At 44.2% G+C, this 23077-nt stretch overlaps 1 protein-coding gene across 5 annotated transcripts; it reads left to right on the top strand.

Moving 5' to 3' along the window:
* The first annotated feature begins 2810 nt into the window (after positions 1-2810).
* On the top strand, positions 2811-22605 carry LOC6050271 (titin homolog). 5 transcript variants are annotated; one of them, XM_038266294.1, is made up of 10 exons: positions 2811-2911; positions 5065-5324; positions 5388-5464; positions 5522-5704; positions 5768-6142; positions 6204-9947; positions 10001-11062; positions 15272-15388; positions 15456-15833; positions 21535-22605. In XM_038266294.1, exons 2-10 carry the CDS (start codon positions 5158-5160, stop codon positions 21567-21569), a joined length of 6138 nt encoding a protein of 2045 aa, XP_038122222.1. In that variant the 5' UTR covers positions 2811-2911; positions 5065-5157; the 3' UTR covers positions 21570-22605. The 5 variants fall into 5 exon arrangements, with proteins under 5 accessions (XP_038122222.1, XP_038122220.1, XP_038122224.1 ...); XM_038266292.1 differs by having other exon boundaries at positions 15456-16560; XM_038266293.1 differs by having other exon boundaries at positions 2823-2950; positions 15456-16560.
* The last annotated feature ends 472 nt before the right edge of the window (positions 22606-23077 follow it).

Genomic DNA, 23077 nt, shown 5'->3' with positions numbered 1-23077 from the left:
TTTTTTTGCAGGAAAGTTCGTGATCCTTAGATGGCTAAAAAAGCCCACCAATTTGGATAATTATGGCCGGTAGGTGCTCCAGGAAAAAGGGTGAGGATATTTGTGGAAGAAATAACGTCGTACGATGCCGATGGAGGCGATTGTTGCATTCGCATGTTGCAGCCAAATCGCATGACTATTTTCGTCGAACCTGTACGTTGCCTACGGGTCGATGGCAACGACGGCTTGACCGGTTACAACCAGGAGGAAAAGGAGTCATCGGTGCGAATGTACTTAAACGGGTAGATTCATCGGAACTTGCGACATGGAATAGCAAAGAAATGGTTTATCTAATAAATTTATGTAAATAGTTCGTGTTTTGTGTTTCTTTAAAAAACTGAAATTGACTAGAATCATAGCGATGCACGTCTTTAGGGAGTGTAGGAATTGGCCAGAAATACTGGGAAATATTTAATTTGAATAAATCTCTGTTAGTGGAAAGGTTAATTCGTTAATTGGAGACGTCGCAGGTGGTGTTCGAACGTGGAGGATTTCGTCCGGATCAGTCGAGGTGGCCCGGTTAAGTTTGTCAAAGGACGAAGAACACGTGCAGCTGCTTCTGGTAGCAGTTTCTTCCCAAAAGTTGCCTTTATCGCTTCTTCACCAATACCCAATACTCCTCCTCCTTGTCGAAGCAGTCACAGTCACCTGAGTTTATGATCGCGTCCGAGGGCAGCATGTTCTCGTTTCAAACACTGACACAACTGCCACTCCGGATCGATGTTCCGGCGACAAAAAATTAATGATGGTGCTCGTGCCGTCGGCCCCGCTCGTGTGGCCACCGTTTGTTCCGGAGCTGATCCTTGACGTAGTCGTTGGCGGGGATAGGTTCCACCCTGCTGATCTAGTGAACAAAGTACGTAGCGGAAGAGATCCGCCTGAATAGAATACTTGAAAATTGATTGGAGCAAAACTCAGACGAGAGAGCCGGTGCCTTGGTCGTTCAGGCTGTCGGAGAACCTGCCACTCATATGACACTGGAAACTTTCCATTTTGCAGGTGTCCTCTAAAAACCTAAAGCATGAATATATTTTTACCAAGCCGGTTCCGCTAGCAGACTTACACTTGGGCAATCTGAATAATCTTATTCGGTGGCATTCAAATTGCATTCCATTTAATTAAGTAAAACATCTCCAGAACCATGGGGAATCACATCTAGGAGGGAAGAATTGGCCAGAAATGACTGGGATTTTTCATTTGAGTCAAAACAGCGATTTTAAGGCAGAAGGCCAATGTTGGTTTCGATTCTTGTTTGCAAACAAAATCTTGATTGTCCCTGGCCCAAACACGATCCCAAAACAAAACAACCCAGTTTTCACATTGGACCTTAGAAGCAAAGGGTCTATGAGGATTTTGAATACAAACACAATGTAATTGACTTTGGCCTTATGTAAAATAGCGATTTTTCAAAGAAACATCACATTTTTAATACTTTTCTCGATATGTAGGGATAGTTTAACTCCCTTAGCATCGATTACAGAGAAAATCTGGTTTGTTTACATTTTTGACTTAGGTCCTTTTACATTGTTTTGCTTGAATTGGCCAAAGCCGAAATGTAAACAAAGAGTCTGTCATGCTTGTTTCTAATGTAAATAACCACTGACGTAAGCAGAACAGACTGTTAGTTTCTCGGTTTGTTTATCGAGAAATTAAAAAGAGAGATGTGAGCCGGTAACATGGAGTGAAACTTTTCCAGCTGTCATGGAAAACTTCACAGAAGCTTCACAGAAAGTTTAACTCCATGTTGCACTTTTAATTTCTCGATACTTCGGCTTCCGCCTATCGAGAAATTAAAAGTGCAACATGGAGTTAAACTTTCTGTCAAGCTGCTGTGAAGTATTCCATGATAGCTGTGAAAGTTTCACTCCATGTTACCGGCTCACATCTCTCTTTTTAATTTCTCGATTACATTGTTTTGCTTGATTTTCTTCAAACGAGAAATTAAAAAGAGATATGTGAGCCGGTAACATGAAGTGAAACTTTAACAGCTGTCATAGAAAACCTCACAGAAGCTTGACAGAAAGTTTAACTCCATGTTGCACTTTTAATTTCTCCATAGAATTCCACATGCGCATGTATCGAGAAATTATTGTCGCTCTGGCATTAAATCGAACTGAGCGATTTCCACTCTCACCGCGCTTTTTCTCTCCGCCTTTTTCTGTCAAGCTACATTCGGTATTACTCGATCAGTGTGTAAGCCAAGTTTGTTGTGATTCCTCCATCTTGTTTTGATTGGCGAAAACTTATGTCGATGGATTTAGTTAGACAAAAAATGCGGAGAGAAAAAGTGCGGCGAGAGTGGAAATCGCTCGTTTCGGTTTGGTGCCAGAGCGACAAAATGTTTTTCAGTGACGTTTAACCTCGCGATCAACACAACATCTCGTTGCACTCAAAATTAGAGTTGATCAGTTTGCGGAGCGTAGTGTCAGATAAGTCGCCGCGAAAATTCGATTTATTTCCGAAACCACAATAAAAGTGCAACATGGAGTTAAACTTTCTGTTAAGCTGCTGTGAAGTTTTCCATGACAGCTCCGAATGTTTCACTCTATGTTACCGGCTCACATCTCTCTTTTTGATTTCTCGATACGTACACGAAAGAGATTGAGGTTAAATTTTGTCTGGCCATCAAAATCAAATGGTGCGCTAGGTGTGTCTACGCGAAACGTCATAAAGCTCTATTTAATCGAAACGTTTTCACCTCTGCCATCTTGGCCCCAAACTACGCCGCCCATCAGCCGCCGCCGCCGCCGTCGTCGCCGCCGCCGCACTGCCCTGACAGTTGCGAGTCAAAATGGCAGTGCAAGGTTGAAAAATTTGCTTCGCGAGTCCTCCGTCGTCAACAAAAGTGGTCGCGGAAAAAAGGTGCAAATCGGTGCGTATCGGCGGCCAACCCGTGTCCAGCGTGTGCCAGGTACATCCGGGAACCGAACGGTGGGCCACTCGCGGTGGGGGCCGTCCTCCGGGGTGCGGAATTTGCGCAGGAAAAAACACCGCGTCCCTGGCGACGACGACGGCGAAGTAGGGGCCACAGCAAAAAAAAAAAAAAAAAGCAAAGTAAAAAGACACCCCAGGACAAGGCTTGAGAGTGAAGGTGGCGAACGGTGATGGTTGCTGCGACTAGAGCCTAATTTGCGGGCGGCGACAAATTTGTCTGCGAGACGGATTGGGCCAGACCGACCTCGTCATCGCAGTAGACGCCGCGGTTGGTAGAAGTAAAACGTCAAGAAAGTCAATCTTGAAAGTGGACCAGATCCAGATCTAGATTTGTTAGGTTCGGCTAGGAAATTGTCAAGGTGGTGGGTAGCTACTGCAAGGTTTTTTTTTCTTCTAATTTCTTTGTTATGAGGAGGTGGCCACTGAACCTGCACAGGCCGGAAAACGTTATGTTTTAGTTTTATAAATCTTTGAGAGAATTTGCTTAGGTTTATGTGTTGCACTTATTGGCTTTTCCATTAATTTTGTTTTGTCCAGAAAAATTGAAGTGTTAATTATACGATCTGGAAACCCTGTCGCAAGATAGAGCAACATTGTCGGATGTTGTATTTTTTGGCTAAACTACGTTTAGTTGGGTACGAATACGCTCTGTTGAACGAACTTAGAACTTGGCAACTTCGATGTTGTAGCACTGCAGGAGATGTGCTGGAAGGGAGCAGGACATGGAAGGGAGATGCTGTGGGGTTCACCATGTACCAGAGTGGCGGAGCCGAAAATAAGCTAAATACCGGCTTCATAGTGTTGGGCAAGATGCGAAGTCGTGTGATAGATTGGGAGCCGATCAACAGCCGGATGTGCAGATCTAAGATTTAAGGCCGATTCTTCAATAATCACATGTTCAACGTACATTGCCCACACGAGGAATCATCCGATGTCGAGAAGGAAGCATACTACGTGAAGCTGAAGCATAAGTTCGACAGCTGCCCGCAGAGGGAGATGATACCGTCACGAACGACAACGACCAGCGCTGCATCAACTTCGCAGTCACCCGCGTTATGGTGGTACGAACTTCCGCGGGAAAGTCATCCACAAAGTCACCTGGACATCACCATCGGAACCAAATCGATCAAGCCAATTCTTTAAAGTTGTCAAAAGCATGCCCTCAAAACTGTTGAAGAGCGTCTGTAGCTCAGCACTACGTACAGCAGATGGAAGCGACCTTGCCAACGGAGGAGGAACTTGGCGCTCAACGATGGTTGGAGTAGCGACGGTCGGCCATCGTCAGTGCCACTGAAGCCAGCGGAACCTTGTCATGCACGAGATGTTGGATAGGATAGATGATCCGAGAGACGGTGGAAAGGTTGTACGCCGACTTGAAGACACAAGCAAGACGGATTGGACAGGCCATGAATACGAGGAAAACGAAGTCAAGACTTGCTACTTTAACTGTGGATTCACTGATTAGACCGGTTGCCGCTATGGTCACGAGACCTGGACGCTGCGGCAAGAGGACGAACGAGTCCTTGGACTGTTCGAACGGAGGGTGCTACGATCGATCTACGATGGAGTACGTACAGAGACCCGACGGTTGCGATCGTTAGGTGACCGAAGCAGCTTTTGAGAAACAACTGAACAGCCCAGAGGCGGTGTACGTAAGCTGACGGTCTTTCTGCGCCGGCTGATAGTCAATATCTGGACCTAAGAAATCGGATAATCTTTTAGTAATTATAAAATCTCGGATTAGTTTTCAAAAAGCCGTAAGAGCCAATGGTAAACAAAGCCTTTTTTGTCTCGGTATTCGACCTACTTACGAAAACCCAACTTCAAAAATGCTTAAGATTGTTCATCTATACGTCTTTCAAGTACCCCGAACTAAAAATGAATGAAATTTTGTTACAAGTTGAAGAAAAATGAATATTAGTGTCGTAGGTCACGGTGGCTCTTACGGCTTTTTGAAAACTCACCCGAGAAATGTTCTTAAGTGGTGTAGAAGAGTGACGCCACGGTTCCCGGATTATAAACATTCAAAACCTTTACAATAAAGCCCAATCGCGACAGTTAATCGTAATAATTTGTCTATACTCATTGTAGAATTCAACGTTTACTACTGTTAACAAGTTTAGCTGGGCTCAAACAAAACCGCGCAACCTTCTAGAAAGAAAAGGGACTCGCGCTCGCGCCAGCATGGAGGAAGACGGCGAGTACGCGGACGGTGAAATCGTGTGGGTGAAGCTCAGCTATTGCTGGTGGCCTGGCGAGGTGCTGGCCGGTAGCCGCCTCACCGATGAGTTTCTCAGCACGCTCAAGCGGCGCCCGCTGGCCGTCGTCAAGTTCTTCGACGAGGATTCCTAGTGAGTTGACTCGCAGTGGGATGTTTCAGGGTAAAGTACTTACTTGCGTTGTTTTCGTTGCAGCGAGTATGTCAAAAATACCAACTTTATCTACAAGTATAACTGCAGCAGGAAGCACGAGTTCTTGAGGAAAGGATTGGGTAAGTCTGAGCATTATCGTCTCTTTCAATATGGATCCTAATCGAGTCTTCTTGCAGAGCAATACCGCGCAAAGAACAAACACATGGTCAAGTTTCCGGCGGACGTGATGCAGGCGGAACGCGCCACCGGCGGCGATCCGAACATTGTCAACTCGACCGAGTTCCTGCCCCAGAAGCGCGAGAGCTACGCGGACATCTTCTCGTCGGACAAGTCCAAGGGCGGCAAGGGCAAAGCTTCCGGTAGGTTTTTCGACCGTCAACATTCAACTCGAACTTTGAAGCTAAAAATCTCATTCCCAACAGCAACAACACCCCGCGGTGGAAGCCCGAAAAAGGCGCCCGCCATTTCGCCCAGCAAGATCATCCCGGTGATTCCGGTACGCAAGCATGAAGTCCGGATCCTGGGCCAGGCCTCGTCCCCGTCGGGCATCGCCAGCCGCAGCTCGCTGGGTGGCTGCCCGTCGACGCCGAACAACTCCAGCCTGAACGCGTCAACGTCGTCTTCGGTGGGAGAGCCTGGCAGCAGTGCGCTGTCCAACGTGTCGGCGGCCAGCCCCTCGCAGATCTACCACTGCCACAAGTGTGGCTTCGAGAGCAGCCGCCAGAACGTGATCGTGCTGCACACCAAGTACTGTCGGGCGGTGCCGCTGGCGCCGTTCAACATTCCAGCTGTTCGAGGTTTGATATTGCTTCGATTTTGAGTTTGTAATTGGAATAACCGAAAGTTACCCCTTTGTAGAATCTAAATCACTGCAAGCGACAACGGCGCGCACGACAACCGTGGAGGATCCAGTGACACCGAAGGCTGCACCGAAACTTAGGGAAGAACCACCCCAGCAGCCACCAGCAGCTGCTCCGGCAGACGAGGAAGAACTGGTCGAGGTCATCCAGGTGGTTGAGGAAAAGACACCGGCAGCCGTTGGTCGTTCCGGCCGTACTCCACGGACGGCAGCCAAGGCGGCGACTCCAACGCCGAAAGTGGACCGAAGGAAGAACCGCGGTGGACGTGGCAAAGCTGTTGCGACGCCTGTCGTGGAAGTTGAAGCCGTTGCCGCTGACGAGGAGAAGGTCGAAGTGCTGCAAGTCAGTGAGGAGGAACCACCGGCGGAGGAGGTCGTACCCGCACCGGAAGTCGGTAAAAGCCTGGACGATTCTACTGGGAAAGACTCGAAGGGCAAGGCCGATGTTGAGTTGAAGAACGAACTGCTGGCGGATTGGAGCGAGGATGAGCAGGACGAGCAAGAACTTAAGGAAGACAAGAGGAAAGCAGCATCCAGCGATGAGTCGGAGAAGGTGGAAACCACGGAGAAGGCTGCCCCCGTGATCAGCATCACCGATTCCAGTGCAGAAAAGTCGGTAGAATCTTCGCCGCAGCTTGCCTCGCCGGTTTCGTCATCGTCCGGAACCACGATCAAGTACCGGAACATCCCCAAGAAGCAAAAGCGCGAGTTTATCGAAGTCACGAACGATCAACCGGCGACAACGCAGGCGGTTACGATTGAGAAATCTTCGAGCGAAAGCAGCATCAGCACGGCGGCCACTTGCGGAGACAAAACCGCATCGTCCAGCAGCGCCGACAGTCTGCCGGAACAGTCGCGACCACTCAGCGCCAAGCAGCGAATCCTGGACCGGGCCACCCGCGGTTCGAGCAAGTCCAACAGCAGCAGCACCGAAGAGTTGAAGCCGGTCATCGTGGCAGCCACCGCAGCCGCCTCAGCGGAATCTCAGCATGACTCAGCGTCCACGAGTGACGAAACCAAGAAGGACATTGCGTCCTGCTTCGACTTCAAGGAGGAGGAAGAGGAAGAAGTGGTCTTGAGCAAATCTCCCCGGAGGTCACTGTCAAACAGGCGCGACGTTTCGCTGGACGCCAAGCAAGAGCAGGAAGAGCTGGAACGTGCCAAAAAGGACGCCGAGTTGAAGAACGAAATCGATTCGTTGCTGAACGAAGTCAGCGTCCCATCACTTCCAGACCTGCCGAAACTACCCGTCAGCCCAAGGGCCACCTCGCCAGGACCTTCGCAGGAAATCATCTCACCCCAATCCAAAGAGGAAATCGACCGCAACCGAACACTTCCCCCGAAGGAGCGCGGCAAGCGCATCTTCAAGACCCGCAACAAGCCAACCGTCGAGAACGAAGCGATCGCCCTTGAGCAGTCCAAGGCGATCGTGCTGGACTTTGTGAAAAAGTCCCACGAAGAAGAGGAAGCACAGCAGCAGCAGGAAGCAAAGCTCAGCTCGGAGTCGCCCACCACAACAAACGACGACTCGCAAGAGTCGGTTCTGTCCGCCGTGGCAACGGAGCCGCAAAGGTTCGAAAACTCCGAATTCGCCGCCATCAAGGCCAAGCGAGCAAAGCTTCCCGTCGAGGAGGAACCTCCCAAGGAGGAAGAATCCACGGTGAGCTCCAGCAACGAAGAGCCTAAACCAGCTACCGCAGAACAACCAGACTCCCTTCCAGTGTCCATCAGCAAGGATCAGCTTACGCTGGAAGTGCTCGAGATAACGACCCCATCGCCGAAGAGCCGCAAGGGCAAGCAACAGCCGCCCAAGCAAACCATCGTGAGTCCGATCGTGCTCATCGAAAAGCTACCGGAACCGGTCGAGGAGGAGCAACAGCCGGAGGTCACTCCGAAAGCTACACCGGCTAGGAAGAAACGTGCCGGTGAAATGGATCAGCTTGACCTGACGGCGCTGGATACGCCACGATCGCGCCGAGGTCGAAGCGCCAAAGCAGAAGAACCTACGCCGGAACCGGAACCACCCAAAGAGATCGAAGCGGCTGCTCCTGTTGAGAAACGCAAGGCTAAGCGAGGCAAAAAGGAGGAAGAAGTGCCGGCGGTTGATGAAACTCCAGAAGTTGAACCCAAACCAACCAAATCCAAACGCAGCAAGCAAAGTCAGCAACGGTCAGCGGATTCAACCGCCGATTTGCACGCTGAAGTTGACCCCGTTGTTCCTACCAGCGTCGAATCTGCTCCGGTTGTGAGCGAACCTGCGCCGATCGTGGAGCCTGTCGTCGCGAAGCATCAACCAATTAAGATGATCATCAAGTCCAAAGGCAAGAAGTCCAACTCGGAGCTGATCTACGACGATCCGGTCGTGGCACCGGAACCCAAGCCGGAAGAAACGCAGGAAAAGCTGCCCAAATCGCCGAAGAGTTCCAAGAGGAAAAAGGAGGAACCGGCGGTGGAACCTCCGGCCGAGGAAGCCGTTGAACCGCTGGCGAAATCACCCAAATCGAAGCGACCCAAGGTCAAAGCTAGCGAAAAGCCGAAAGAACCGGAAATCAGTGTCGGCGGACCTAGTGCTACGGATTTGCAAGTTGCCGAAGCGCTGATTCAGCTTCCGGAAGCCCCGGTGATTCCCCCTAAAGTCGCTGTCGTAGATGATCAGGAAATGGTCGAAGTCAAATCGAACAACTCATCGCCGGTACATCCGAAGACCATTAATCCAAGGAAGCGACACCTGCAAAAGCTGATGGACACGGCCGAGGTGATCGTCGAGCAGCCCCCACCGGAGATCGTAACCATTCCAGAGAAGAAGAAACGCGAAACGATCGTCGAAGTGGTCAGCGTGGCTCCGGCTTCCATCGTGCAAGATCTGCCGGCCAAAACTACCAGCGTCGTAGTTGCGAGCGTCCCTCCTCCCGACGAGGACAAGTTCGACATTGACAACATCCCGATCGTGATGGACGACAGCGAACTGCTCGAGGACAGCACCATCTCGACGACCTCCAACACCGGCAGACGATCAACGGTGGCGCCCGTCGTCGCTCCGGTAGAAGACGAGGACGTCAAGCTGATTTCCACCACCAAACCCATGACAAAGAAGATTGTGATTGTCAAGAGCAGCAACGGTTCCGCCAAGATCGTCGGAAGGAAGGAGTCTCCAGCCGTTGCGAAGAAAAATCTCGCCATCAAGTCCACCACCATAACCATCAAACCCCCGCTTGATCAACTCTCGCCAACGAACGTGACGACACGATCCCCGGCGCACTCGCCAACTCCGATGCGATCGGCACAGCTCGTACAGGCCAGCAGCGGTGGCCAGATCGTCATCACCAGCAAGGGCACGGTTCTAACCACCCAATCGCCGTCCACTTCGACCGCCCGGAGCCATTCGTCGGACGGACTCAAAACCCACGTCTCTCAATCCCACTCCAAGCCGGCCATCGTTTCCTCGGTGGTCAGCAGCGCAAGCTCAATCAGCAGTAGCAGCAGCAGCACCAGTTCCGCAACAAAAGAACTCCCCGAATCTGCGGCAAACTCAACACCGCAACGACCTGGAACTGGTGCTGCGGCCGCGATCAAATCACCCGCCAAGATTTGCGTGCAGTCGCAGGAGATCATTCACCCGGCCACGAAGCCCCGACCGGTGGCTTCCTCCCCCGTCGTGGTACAGAAGGTCACGCCGGAAGTCGGACAGCAGCACAAGAAGGGACTTGCGGCGGCTTCGGCTTCGTCGCAGAAAAAGAGTTCGGGTAAGTTAATTGAAAGCTCGTTTAACTCAATTTTATGTTACCTTAAATTTCAGGCAAAAAGCAAGCCGAACCCGGAACCTCCGGCGGCAAGCCGCTGTTCGCAACCTCCAAGGGCGCTCTCATTACGTCCCAGCCGGCGACCACTTCTTCGGTGAACCCGGGCAAAAAGAACCACCGAGTGATCAAGATTTCGCCCCAAAAGTTGAAGGAGTTCACCCGGTTAGGCATGGTCGAGGACAAGGGCAAGGGCAAAGTACTGACCGCAAGCGGTATGAAGAAGTTCCGCCAAGAGCAGGAGCAGTTACTCCAACAGCAGCAACAGCAGCAAGAACCCCAGTCAAAGCCGGACAAGCCCGTGCAGCGGGCGGACTCGATCGACGAGGAACCCTCGACGTCCACTCCGACTCCGCCACCACCAGCTGACGCACCAGCCGAGGTTGTAGTGGCCGCCGCAGCAGATTCATCCGTTAAAGAACTGCCGCCGGCGTCACCAGTCGAGCCGGAACAATCCGCAGAAGTCGCGGAGGAAGAACCTGCCAAGCCGGAGGAAATCGTCGAAGAGAACGAAGCAGCCGCCGCCGAGACGGAACCCGAATGTAGCAGCTCGTCCAAGGTCGAACCGGTTCCTGCCGCGGAAGAAGCCAGCGAGTCAGCGTCGGCACAGCCAGAAGTGCCCGCAGAAGCGACCAGCGAATCCAGCTCCAACGTGCAGGAATCATCCCAGCTGATCGCCGTACCGGCGGAAAACTTTGGAGGACCTGCGAACCTCTTCTATCTGTGCTCGGTCCGCGAGGAAGGCTTCGTTCCGGTGAACAACGAACTGCTCTACCTGGACTCGTCCAACCAGCTGGTGGCGCTGCCCGAGCAGGCGTCGGTCGAGGACATTGTCCAGCAGGCAGCCGGCCAGGAAGTGCTGGAAATTCCCGGCGTCGCGGGTGAGCACGCGGCCGTTGACGTGGAAGGTGCCGTCGAAGCGGGTCAGCAGAACATTCTGCTCAACACCCAGGACGGTCAGCAGATCATCCTGGACCAGCAGAGCCTGATGGCGTTGGCCGCGGCTGGCGCCGACACGTCCCAGCTTCTCACTCCCGATGGACAGCAAATTGTACTGCAAGGTGAGTGACGGGGGTGCTTGACTTGAGTGGGGCATTTTCGGGTTTGTTTTTGCATGACTCGGCGTAGATCGTTGAACCATAGAACGAAGAAGCTGCATGAGATAAGCACATTACCCTACACATTATCCAAATTGATTTAAACATGGAACAAAATGTGGCTGCATTCCTCAATTGGAGAAGCATACGTGATGATTATTGCATTCGACCGTAATTTCTCGATCTACCATCGACAAATTACAACTGACGATCGAGAAAATCTCGATATGAGTTCGAAGCTCGTCTTCAAAACTTTTAAAAATTCATAATTTTCAGAAATTTAAAAAATTATAAAAATTTTAGAAATTTAAAAAAAATCTAAATTTCTGAAATTTAAAAAAATAAGTTTTTATTTTTTTTAAATTCAAAAATTTCATTTTTTTATTTTTTTAAATTCAAAAATTTCATTTTTTCATTTTTTTAAATTCAAAAATTTCATTTTTTTAATTTTAGAAAAATTTTAAATTTTTAAGAATTTTTAAATTTTTGAATCTTTTGAAATTTTTAAAATTCTTGAATTTTTTAAATTTTTCGAAATTTGTAAAATTTGTGAAATTTGTGAAATGTTTGAATTTCTTGAAGTTAATTTTTTTTTGATTTTCTTTAATTTTTTTTTAATATTTTGATCAGGGCTTGCGAAATTTCGACTTTGTTTGTGATAACTGACAGAACACTCCAATCGTCTTCACCACGACAACCTAATTTTTACATTCTACTTTCGTTCGTTTCACACACAAAGGAATGAGTGCTACGCAAAGTCACTCACACAATCATTGACTTCCCTCCAGGAGAAAAATCGCTAAGAGAGCGGTCGTTTGACATTCTACCGAGATTCCGATCATCTCTCGAATGATAGCAATCATATGACTCCTGTCACCACGCAGCATACACTAGGAAGAGGGAGACAAAAACGAGAGAAAGAGAAAGAGCACGTTGTCTCGTTCGGGCGGCTGCTTGAGTGGTGCTCATTTTTCGTTCGTTTCGTCTTCGTGTTTACGTTCATCGACCGTCGCCAAGCAATGACGGTCATGATAGGCGTTGTGTGTTAGCGATCAAATATCGTTTTGGGAAATGATCGCTGACAGAATGTTCTATCGAATATCGAGCAGTCCCGTTCAGTGATAGATCCCTTTTCAAGCATTGATTTTGATTTTCAAATCTCTTTTTTTGCATTTTTTATTTTTTTTATTTTTTTTTATTTTAAAAATTAAAAAAAGTTTTTTTTAATTTTTTTTTTGAATTTTTAAAAATCCTGCAGTTTTTAAAATTTAAAAAAAATCAATTTTTTGAAATTTTTAAAATTTGAATTAAAAAAAATTTAAATTTTAATATTTTTAAGTTTTTGAAAATTTTCAAACTTTTAATTTTTGGAAAAAAATGAAATTTTTGTTTTTTTTTTCTGTAATTTCTATTTTTTTAAAGTTATTTTTTTTAAATTCTGAGGTTTTTTAAATTGGTTGAAGTTAGTAAGAAATTAACTGAGATTTTTTATTTTGTTATTTTTCACATTAAAAATATTGAATTCAGGATTTTTTTTAAATATTCTGTTTAAATATTGCTTTATTGCAAGATAAAATCACGTTTCTCCTTCGCTGTGAGTGACAGGAGATTATTGCCGCCTAACTACCGCAGTGTAAAAATCAGCAAGTTGAACTGAAATTGTGCGTTGATTTGGATGTCAACTTGGTTTGTTTTGAATATTTTCCTAAAAGTCAGCTGAAAACTCAAGGCAACCTTTGACAACAGCTAAAAATTTGTTCCGCGGTTGTCATGCGACCATTATCTTGCGGTCGTATCACCGCGCGTGAACTCTAATTATTGACGCCCGCAGTAATAAAAAATATATTCAAAAAAATGGCATTATGGCATTAATTTCTCGCTCCACGATCGAGATTTATCAACAGTAATATTACGATCTTAATTTATCGATGGTGAACCGTAATTTGTCGATGGTAGATCGATATTTGTCCATGGTAAGTCGTAATCTTACTATCGATCGAATACAATCATCACCACGATAAACTAGAAGGTTCCAAGAATCACGCACAATTTATTCTTTTTCCAAATTATGTTGGGAGCTTTCAAAAATTATTAGAGAATAAAGGATCATGCATAAACCACGTGCAAATTTTCAAATGATTGCAATGTTCATTTAAAATGCACAAATTGCACTTTATTTTAGGGAGCGTTCTTTTATTACGTAACGCATAATTAAGGATTTTTAAACCCCCTCCCTGCCTTCATAACAAATTGTAACAGGGGCGCTTATTCAGACCACTTATCCATTGTGCATGTATTTGATCATAAACTCTCCCAGAGATCGATTGAGGGTGAGAAGGCACTGTTCAGCTTGACCACGGAAGTTCGCCCTAACGTTGCCATCGCAGCTTGCGCACTTTATACGCACCTTGACGTTGCTGATGATTGAATTTCTCCTCATCTATGGTTCAACGTTTTACAAAAGTGTAGTGATACTGTATAAGCTAGTATATTTTCCGTCCTCCTTCTATTTCCTTTATTCGCTTGCTCACTCACACCAGTTCCACAAGAAAAAAAGAGAAAAGAGTTGTGCGCTCTCTGTTTTGAGTAGTATCTTTTTATTCCACCCAAAGTGGTACAAGTCGTCCTCGGTAGTCGCTTTAGCTTCCCTTTTTCTAGTTCCTCTGGTCCTTTCTTCTTCTTTTCCAATGAATGCGCTTTTTGGCCAAACACACCGATCCTGAAACCAAAATTCTGTTTTTCTTTTTTTTCGTTTTTGTGTTTTTTCTCTCTTTCTCTCTCTCTCTCTCTCCTGTTTATAGGTAGCATACTCACCACTTCTGATTCGGTTGATGATCCAGAAATGGCTTGAAAAAACAAAACGCAAATTTAAAAAAAAAAATCTTGTTGTTCAGTAACAACAAAAAAAATACGTGCTCGTGCGTGTGGCAGTGTGTGAGTGAGCTTCGCCTCGTTACGCGGTTTGCTTTGTCTGTGGTGGTAAAGGCCACGCGCGCTCTCGCCATCTTCTATTGTGTAGAGTGGAGTGTGAAGAACATATGCTACTTATAACGAGATACACACACACCGTATAACCATCTTATCTGCTGCTACAACTATTAATATTAGCTACGTTAACGATAAATGTATTCGTTTGTGTGCGTGTGCTTCTATTACCCTTGTATAACTCTAGACTCACCTTACCGATAGTTTAGCTTAAGTGCAAAGATATTGTATATTGAAGAATATATAGAGATGCATTCATTGGCGCCAGTTGTGAAAAGAGCAATTCTTTTTTTTTTATTTCGACCAGTTGTAGAAATTTTTAATGAATTTTGTTTTATCAAATTTGAAGTAGGGTTATGCAGTTTATGAACTCAAAGTTGGTGTTTGTATTAAGGACATAATCCAAGTTTTAAAGTTAATGCTACTGTACTGGATCCATCTGTCATTATAATCCAAGCATTATTAAAGTAACTTTAAGTGTGACCGAATAACAAACTTGCCCTTCAATCGTTACTTTTTAGAAAGAAAAATCCGAAATTACCTGAACAAAATAAGAAGCCTTTGATTTAGGAATAATTCTTCCGGGAGTTATCCACAAAATAATCGAGCAGAGCTGATATCTGGAGTTTTTTTTAAAAGGTCCAATAAACCAAATTTTCAGTTTTTGCTTTTTGGGTGTTTTTTAATACCCCTGACTCAAGGCGGTTTCAAAAAAACCCAAAAAGCAAAAACTGGAAATGTTGTTTATACGACCTTTTCAAAAAAAAAAAACTCCAGTTATGTACAAACATGTTATTCTCTTGTAATGCAAAAACAGAAAAAAACAACCGAGCCAGGTTTATTGGCCTAGAATGGAGACGTAAGCCCCGCCCCTTTTGCGCAGTTTATCTCATATTACGTCATTCGCTTTTCTCTCTTTGAAAGAGAATCGCACGTTTGTTCGTTTCAGAAAGCTCTCACTTTCTTTTCTCTCTTTGAAAGATTATTATTGTTATTTTAGAAACCTAAGAAACATTTAGAAAAAAAGACAGTTTCCGCAAAATCTAGGTTATCAAACTTCCCAGATAGGCACAACTCTTTTTTGTTTCTCCCAGGTCATCCCAGATGTAGCTGAAGTCATCACGTTCTGCATCACGCACTGTTGAAACGTTTCTCTCTTCCCCTATCTCTCTGTCTCTTGGAACACAGGTTCGGCCCAGGAGCTGCTGGCAGCACTGGCCGTAACTCAACCTGGCCTCGGAATCGCGGTGGCCGCCGAGGGAACCCAAATCATCGTCGCACCAGAATCGTTGATCGATCTGCAAGGTAGTTTTTTTTCTCTATCATTTGAGGGTATTTGGGTTAGTTTTAATAGGTTTGTTGGTTCCTCCAGATGCGCCCCTACCCGGAGAGATCATCCAGGTCAACCCGAACACCACAGTGGAGACGAACGCCGTACTAACGAAGCCACCGATCATGTCGACCGTCGAGGTGCCCAGCAAGAATGGCAACGGAACGACGGACGCCAGCGCGGCGGACAAGGCGCTGGATCCGGTGGCGACGACGAATCTCGATGAAAGCCTGGCCGCGGTCATTGGCGTTCCGGGCAATCCGAACGTGCCCACCTCGCTGGAGCTGCCCATTACGGTGACGAATCCGGTGATTGCCAAAACGACCACCTGCAAGATCAACCCGATCTACCCGACGACGACGGCAATCGCCGCGATTCCGGGCGTCCTCGATCTGCCCCCGACGGCGCTAGCACAAACAGGTACAGATAGCCCACACGTTGAACCGACACACGAGAGTAGTTCTAGCGATGACACCAGGGCTGAGCACTTAAAACACCAAGAAGAAGACGGCGATCGCGGTAGGTCTCCCACGACCGCCAACGGTAAACCGACCCTCGATCACGACGACTGCGACGACGATCCGCTGGACGACGAAATCATCCCAAACACGCCCGAATCTCAGATGAACAGCCACGCGGAGATCTCGTCCCAGTTCAGTGACGACGATGACACGTCGCCGGTGGTGCCACTTCCGCGGGTCATCGGCGAAGACGACGACGACAACTCCAACTTTAGCGACGTGATCCCGATCCAGCCGAACGTGATCCTGCGCAACATCAACAACGAACTGGTCAACAACAATGAGAACAGCAACAACAGCAGCAGCGACATGGAGCTGGACCCGGCCGGGAACGAAGAGAACGACCCGAACCAGACGGCGGAAGTGGCCGCCACCGGCTCGGCGAACAGCAATTCCCTCGTGGAGAGATAATATCTGGCACCGTCGGGTGACGGCGACGAAGGCGCGGCGGTGAAAGGCGACTCCAGTGACAACAACACTCCATCATTGCATGCACTCACAACAACCTCACCGCAACAGTCCTCGGTCGCGACGAACAGCAACAACAGACAACAGCAATCTTCGCCGTCACAGCATTTGTTTTTCTAGAACACACACACACACACAAGACCGCGCCGTTCCTATAGGTACATTCCATAAGATCGTTTTGTTTTACTCTCTCCTCTTTAAAATTACGTAGGTTTTTGGATTTATATGGTGTTATCTTTGCTGTTCTTGTTAGGATGGTCGCATGTTCTCTCTGTTAGTTTTTCGTTGCACTTTTAAGTTAGTTTAACAGATTGCACCTTATTTTATGTTCTCAAATTTTTTTGTCAGTTTAGTAGCTTGATGATTGTAAAGTTATACCAACGAGCAACTCAACGGAGTTTTCTAGGGCAATCCGCTTGGTGATTTTTAAGAGCTGGGCCAGCTATAAGGATGCCATCAAGAAGCTCAACGACAACTTAGCAGCTATGGTAAGGATGGTATCGGAGCGGAACTCATCATGATGGATCCGGACAAGTTGGCAGCTTGTCTGCACCGGCTGATAGTCAAGATCTGGGACACAGAGCAGCTACCGGAGGAGTGGAAAGAGGGGGACAAGTTGGAATGGGGGAACTAACTCAGATCATCTGAGCGAGCAAAGGATTTTGTTAGTACGTACTAGACCGGTTTCGTGGAGGGGAAATAGACGAAGGACCAAATCTTTTTTGCTACGTCAATTCCTCCAAAAATGTCGCGATTACTAGATCCCAACGCAGCACCTGTTCATCGATTTCAATGCCGCGTACGACTCGGTCGATCGCGATGAGCTATGGAAGATCATGTACGAGAACGGCTTTCCCGGTCCAGCCAGTTCGAGGACGTTCGAGGAGGTGGCTAAGCGGTACACCGAATTGAAGCGGAATAAGGTTGAAGTATCTGCTGGCAGGAGGAACCGAGTCCCTTAGGGCTTGCATAGGACCGAGCGTGACGATCGACGGTGACGAGTTCGAGGTTGTGGAGGAGTTTGTGTACCTCGGATCGTTGGTGACGTCGGACAACAACTGCAGCAGGGAAATTCCCTACGACCCTACGTTTTGGTCATCTTTCTCGGCGTACAAAGTGCACCATGTACGAAACGCTGATAAGACCGGTGGTCCTCTTCGGGCACGAGACGATGCTCGAGGAGGACCTACAAGCGCTTGAAGTTTTCGAACGGCGATTGATTAGGACGATCTTTGGCGGTGTTCGTGAGAACAATGTATGGAAAAGAAGGATGAACCACGAGTTGTCGCAACTCTACGGCAAGCCACGTATTTGTATTTGTATATACAATATACCGAAGGTACAAGGCTGGCCGAATCTGGTGGGCCGGACACGTCACGAGAATACCGGACGCGCTGGATGTACGCCACCCGAATCAGACAATAAATCCGGTGAAGTTGGTGTTTAATTCGGAGCCGGTTGGAAGGCGGCGCACAGTGGGCGAAATGGAACCCAAAATCGGACTTAATTGAACGCGGCTGGTTCCCTGTTATGAATAATAGTGTTTCTTATGTAAAAAAATCCGGGGAATCGATTGGTGATGGTTTCATCCACCGCACAAAACGGCAAAGGGTCTATTTTACCCAAATTCCCCATTTTTTTACCATTTTTCCTTGAAAATCGGTCTGTGTTTAGAGCGGAGGCTTTTTGCGGCCTTTCAAAATGCACTTAACTTATGTGAAAATGTCCTAGGAATCCAGTAAAAATAACCACTTGCACCGCAAAAATCATCTAGGGTCCATTTAATCCCAATTCCGCTATAAAAGCATTTTTGGCCGTTTTCAAATGTTAGGTCAGATTTTAAAAATCTGAAAATATTTTTATCGTAAAGATCAGACAATTTTACATAAGAATGACGATTTGCACTTGATAGTTTGACACATTTATGTTGATAAAAATAAAATGTATGTGAAAGGCAGTTTATTCTGCGTTTGGGAAAATTGGCCCAAAAGTGATTCTTTAATCATTTTATTTAGTTTAATTTCTATATCAACATAAATGTATCAAACTTTCAAGTGCAAATCGTCATTCTTATGTAAAATTGTCTGATCTTTACGATAAAAATATTTTCAGATTTTTAAAATCAGACCTAACATTTGAAAACGGCCAAAATTCTTTTATAGCGGAATTGGGGTTAAATGGACTCTAGATGATTTTTGCGGTGCAAGTGGTTATTTTTACTGGATTTCTGGGACATTTTCACATAAGTTAAGTGCATTTTAGATGGCTGCATAAAGCCTCCGCTCTAAATACAGACCGATTTCAAGAAAAAAAAATAAAAAATGGGGAATTTAGACAAAATGGGCCCTTTGCCGTTTCGTGCGGTGGATGAAACCATCACCAATCGATTCCGCGGATTTTTTTACATTAGAAACAGTATTATTCATACCAGGGAACCAGCCGCGTTCAATTAAGTCCGATTTTTGGTTCCATTTCGTCCACTGTGCGGCGGAGGGGGCGCAATGTGCACGGAGGTTGAACCAAATGGAGGAAGATCTGGAAAGTGTGAGAGTCGGATTTGGAGAGTAGCAGCCCAGGACCGAGTTTAGTGGCAGCGCAGACAGCTCATGACCCGAAGTTGTCTGGGCAGCATAAATAAAGTAAAATAAGTCCCGTACATTTCTGTAACTCTCTTTTTTGCAGAAATTTTGAAAGAGAACAAACAAGGGAGAGGGACATATTCTGTTGTGGAGGGCACCACTGCGATAGTGTGCACCAGAATAGGTTTTCTGCTTCTCTGGATCTCTCGTTGCAGTGATTCTGCTGAGAAACAAGTTAGTTTGTTGCAGAAAAGTAAGGGAACGCTCTGCTGCCGATTTTGTGCAGAATTGTAGAATTCTGCAAGCACTGAAATATACATAGAGTAGACCAGTAGACTTTCACGGATACAAAACAGAGCTACCCGAATCCTGATAGAATGGTAGAACATTTCTTCTAGAATGCTGTAAGAATATCCAGCTCTGCAAGTACTCTGCTAGAACCCTGCTAGAACGCCGTGACTGGAAAGCTGAACTTAACATTGAAATTTTATTGAAAAAGTTCAGACTGATGAAATGAATCCGTCTTGAAGTGGTTCAACAAGAGCGAGTGAAGCCGGTCAGCGTATCGATTAACTTGAGTGAAAAGTAGCAAAGCGAAATCAGTTTGAAAACCAAAGAAGGGAATCGATCGAGATCCAATGTGAATAGAGTTGTCAAAAATCTCGTCATCCGGTACAACTGCACAACAAGGTGTGTGAAGAATTTAAGAGCACAGACAATCGGATTAATAATGGATTCGCAAAGTCAATAGGGTCCTAAAACCTTATGTAAATTTTTATGCACAACGCTAAAATATAAGACATCATGGTGATTATTGCATTCGATCGTAATATTACGATCGTAATTTCTCGACTTACGATCGAGATTTCTCGATAGTAAGATTACGACTTACCATCGACAAATCTCGATCTACCATCGAGAAATTACGATCGTAATTTTACTGTTGAGAAATCTCGATCGTGGGTCGAGAAATTACGATCGTAACTTGTAATACCATTTTTTGATTTTTTTATTTAAACGGAATATTTAAATAAAATCTAAGTTATTTTTTTTAATGTGAAAAATAACAAAAATAAAAAAAAATCTTAACGAATTTCGTTTTGATTTCAAACAATTTTAAACTTTCCAAAAATAAAAAAAAATAAAATTTCAAAAAATTCAAAAATTTTCAAAGTTTCAAAAATTTCAAAAATTTTAAAAAATTCTAAAATTTCAAGAAATTTAGAAATTAATTTTTTTAAATAAATTAATTTCAAAAAGAGTAAAAAAAACTAAAAAAATTATAAATTTTAACAAAAATATTTTTTTTAAATTTCAAAGAATAAAAAATTTAAAAAAAAATTAAAAAAATTCACAAATTTAAAATTTAAAAAAATTCAAAAAATTTAAAATTTAAAAAAAAATAATTTTTAAAATTTAAAAATTTAAGAAAAAGAAATTTGCTTAGATTTATTAATTAAGTAATTTTTGTATTTTTAGAATTTTTCTAAGATTTTGAAATTTTTATATTTTTTTAAATTTTGAAATTTTTATAATCTTTGAAATATTTGGATTTTTATTTCATTTTTAAAATTCCTGAAATTTTTGAATTTTTTTAAATGTTTTCAATTTTTGAAATATTTTAAACTTTTGAATTGTTTGAAATTTTTGATTTTTTTTAATTTAAAAAAAAAATTTAAATTTTTAAAATTTTTGAAGTTTTTGAAATTGTTTAATACTTGAATTTTTTAAAACATGTATCGAAATTTTCTCGATCGTTAGTCGTAAATTGTCAATGGTAGATCGAGAAACTACGATCAAATGATCTCAATCTACCATCGACAAATTACGACTTACCCTCGACAAATTACGATCGTAATATTACGATCGAGAAATCTCGATCGTGAGTCGAGAAATTACAATCGAAATATTACGATCGCATGCAATAATCACCACGCATTTTGATCACTTTTTTTTCATTTTAACGCAAAAAAAAATTGACAAGACAACAATTTTTCGATGGATCAACTATGGTCCCCTTCAAACGAGCTGTCAAGTAGGACATTATCTGTCAACAAAGGCTGCGAGGTTATTTTTTAATTGATTTAAAAATCCATTTTAAACTCTTTGTGATTTTATATATGTATACAGTCAAACCCCGATGGTTTGACACCAACTGTTGGAGTTCACACACACCATCAAACGTATGTTTTGATAGTGTGTGTGAGCGCCGTGTAAAAAGTGACAGTTCGTCACTTTTTAGTTAGACTTTGACCAACCAACGGGGTACAAACTAAAAAAGTGTCAAACGAAAAAGTGACCAACCACCGGGGGTTGAGTGTATTTATTTCTGTAGAATCTTAGATGGAGTTAAGCTCAACCTCGTTTTGTTTCTCTTCTTAGCATTTTAAGTTGAAGCACATTAATAAATCAGTCAAAGAAAGATCATATCCGTTTCACTTGTAGCAATTGATTTCAGCTTACGTATTTTTATTTATTCTTTCTTTATTACTTGAAGAGCTTAAGTTCGAACCAATTTAAAGTCAACACCCTTTTCTCTCTTTTTGCTTACAGATCCATCGACGTCTATCAAATCCGTATGGGATTGAGAGCCGTTTGGAAAGCTTGGTGACCCGCGTCTTTCCACATTGTACATACAAAACCGAACAATTTTAGCTGCATCCCAATTTGCTAGTTTATACTTTTAACAGAAAAAGGTTGGTTTTCTCTCTCTAGCTCGTTGAACCAACCCTAACCTTTTTTTTTTGTTTATTTGTGTTATATCATTCAAAACTTTTTTTTTCAACGAATTGAACATTGAAATAAAATGCTTTTGCAACATTGTTCGCCGTTGCATTTGAAAATTCAAATTGAACAATAAATCTACACATTTTGCTAGGATGATCATCATAAAAATAAAGATCAACAGTGAGTCCCTGTGTATCATACTAATCTAGTGTAACAAAATATCTAAACCAACCCCGGCTGTTTGCATAATCGATAGAGAGGAGAGATTCCAAATCTCACCAATAGAACGCGTCCCCTGTTTGTGTGCGTAGTTTCTCTATTCTAGCTCCTCCCACGTTGGGTTAGGGCGGGGCTTGTTGAACCACAGCCAGGTTCTTCTTCTAGTAGTCTTCTAGAAATGCTTAGCGCACGCGTGGTGTTTGCCGCTTTCTGCGCGTCCCATTCTAATAACAATATCGATAGTGTTTTACAAGCAAAAAAACAAGCAAACTCACAACATATAAAATGCAACAGACAACCTTAGACAACACTCATACCAGTCGCTAACACGAGTAGGGAGACAAGTTTGAACGTTTCGAACTAAATCGTGTACTTTTGAAACCGACAACGCGGCGTTTGATTGCAAAGACGGTGAGTGTGGATTATTTTTCGACCGTTTTTAGAGTGAAAATTCTGTGTGCGATATCGAGATTCGATTGTGGCACTCTGAACAGAAGGGCAAGGAATGATGACATTTTGACCGTTGCGTCGGTGGTTAGGAACATACATAGTAATATAACATAATATACAATACACTTACTATTACTGATATGTATTTATAAGCGTATATATTATATAGCGATGAGTAAAGTAATAAAAGAATAAATGTTTAGTAAGTAAAATATTACGAAATTCAAACGGTGTGTTTAGCCTTGCACTTGGAATCTGAAAGAACGTTCACTGATATTAATCAGCTGCTGTTTAGGGTAAACACTTTTTATTAACTTGCAAATCTGGAGTATTTTTTGAAAAGGTCCAATAAACCAAATTTCCACCAGTTTTCGCTTTTTAGGTGTTTTTGAAACCGCCTTGAGTTAGGGGTGTTAAAAACACCCAAAAAGCAAAAACTGAAAATTTGGTTTATTGGACCTTTAAAAAAAAACTCCAGAAATAAACTTCATGTCAAACGCAACAAATTATTAAAAATCCATTTAGATTTTTTTTAATTTAATTTATCTTTATTGAACATTCTTATAATAATTACATTTCATTTACATTTTAAGTGGTATGGCTCTCCATCTTTGTTGTATTTTTCGTTTTATTATTAACTGTTCACATTCATTTATTTACTTCAAATTGTTCAACATTTTTGCATTGAATAGAATACATT

This window comes from Culex quinquefasciatus, chromosome 3 (genome assembly GCF_015732765.1).
Source record: "Culex quinquefasciatus strain JHB chromosome 3, VPISU_Cqui_1.0_pri_paternal, whole genome shotgun sequence".
NCBI lineage: Eukaryota > Metazoa > Arthropoda > Insecta > Diptera > Culicidae > Culex > Culex quinquefasciatus.
Note: the sequence above shows the minus strand (reverse complement) of the source record. Positions and strands in the feature narration are given on the sequence as shown.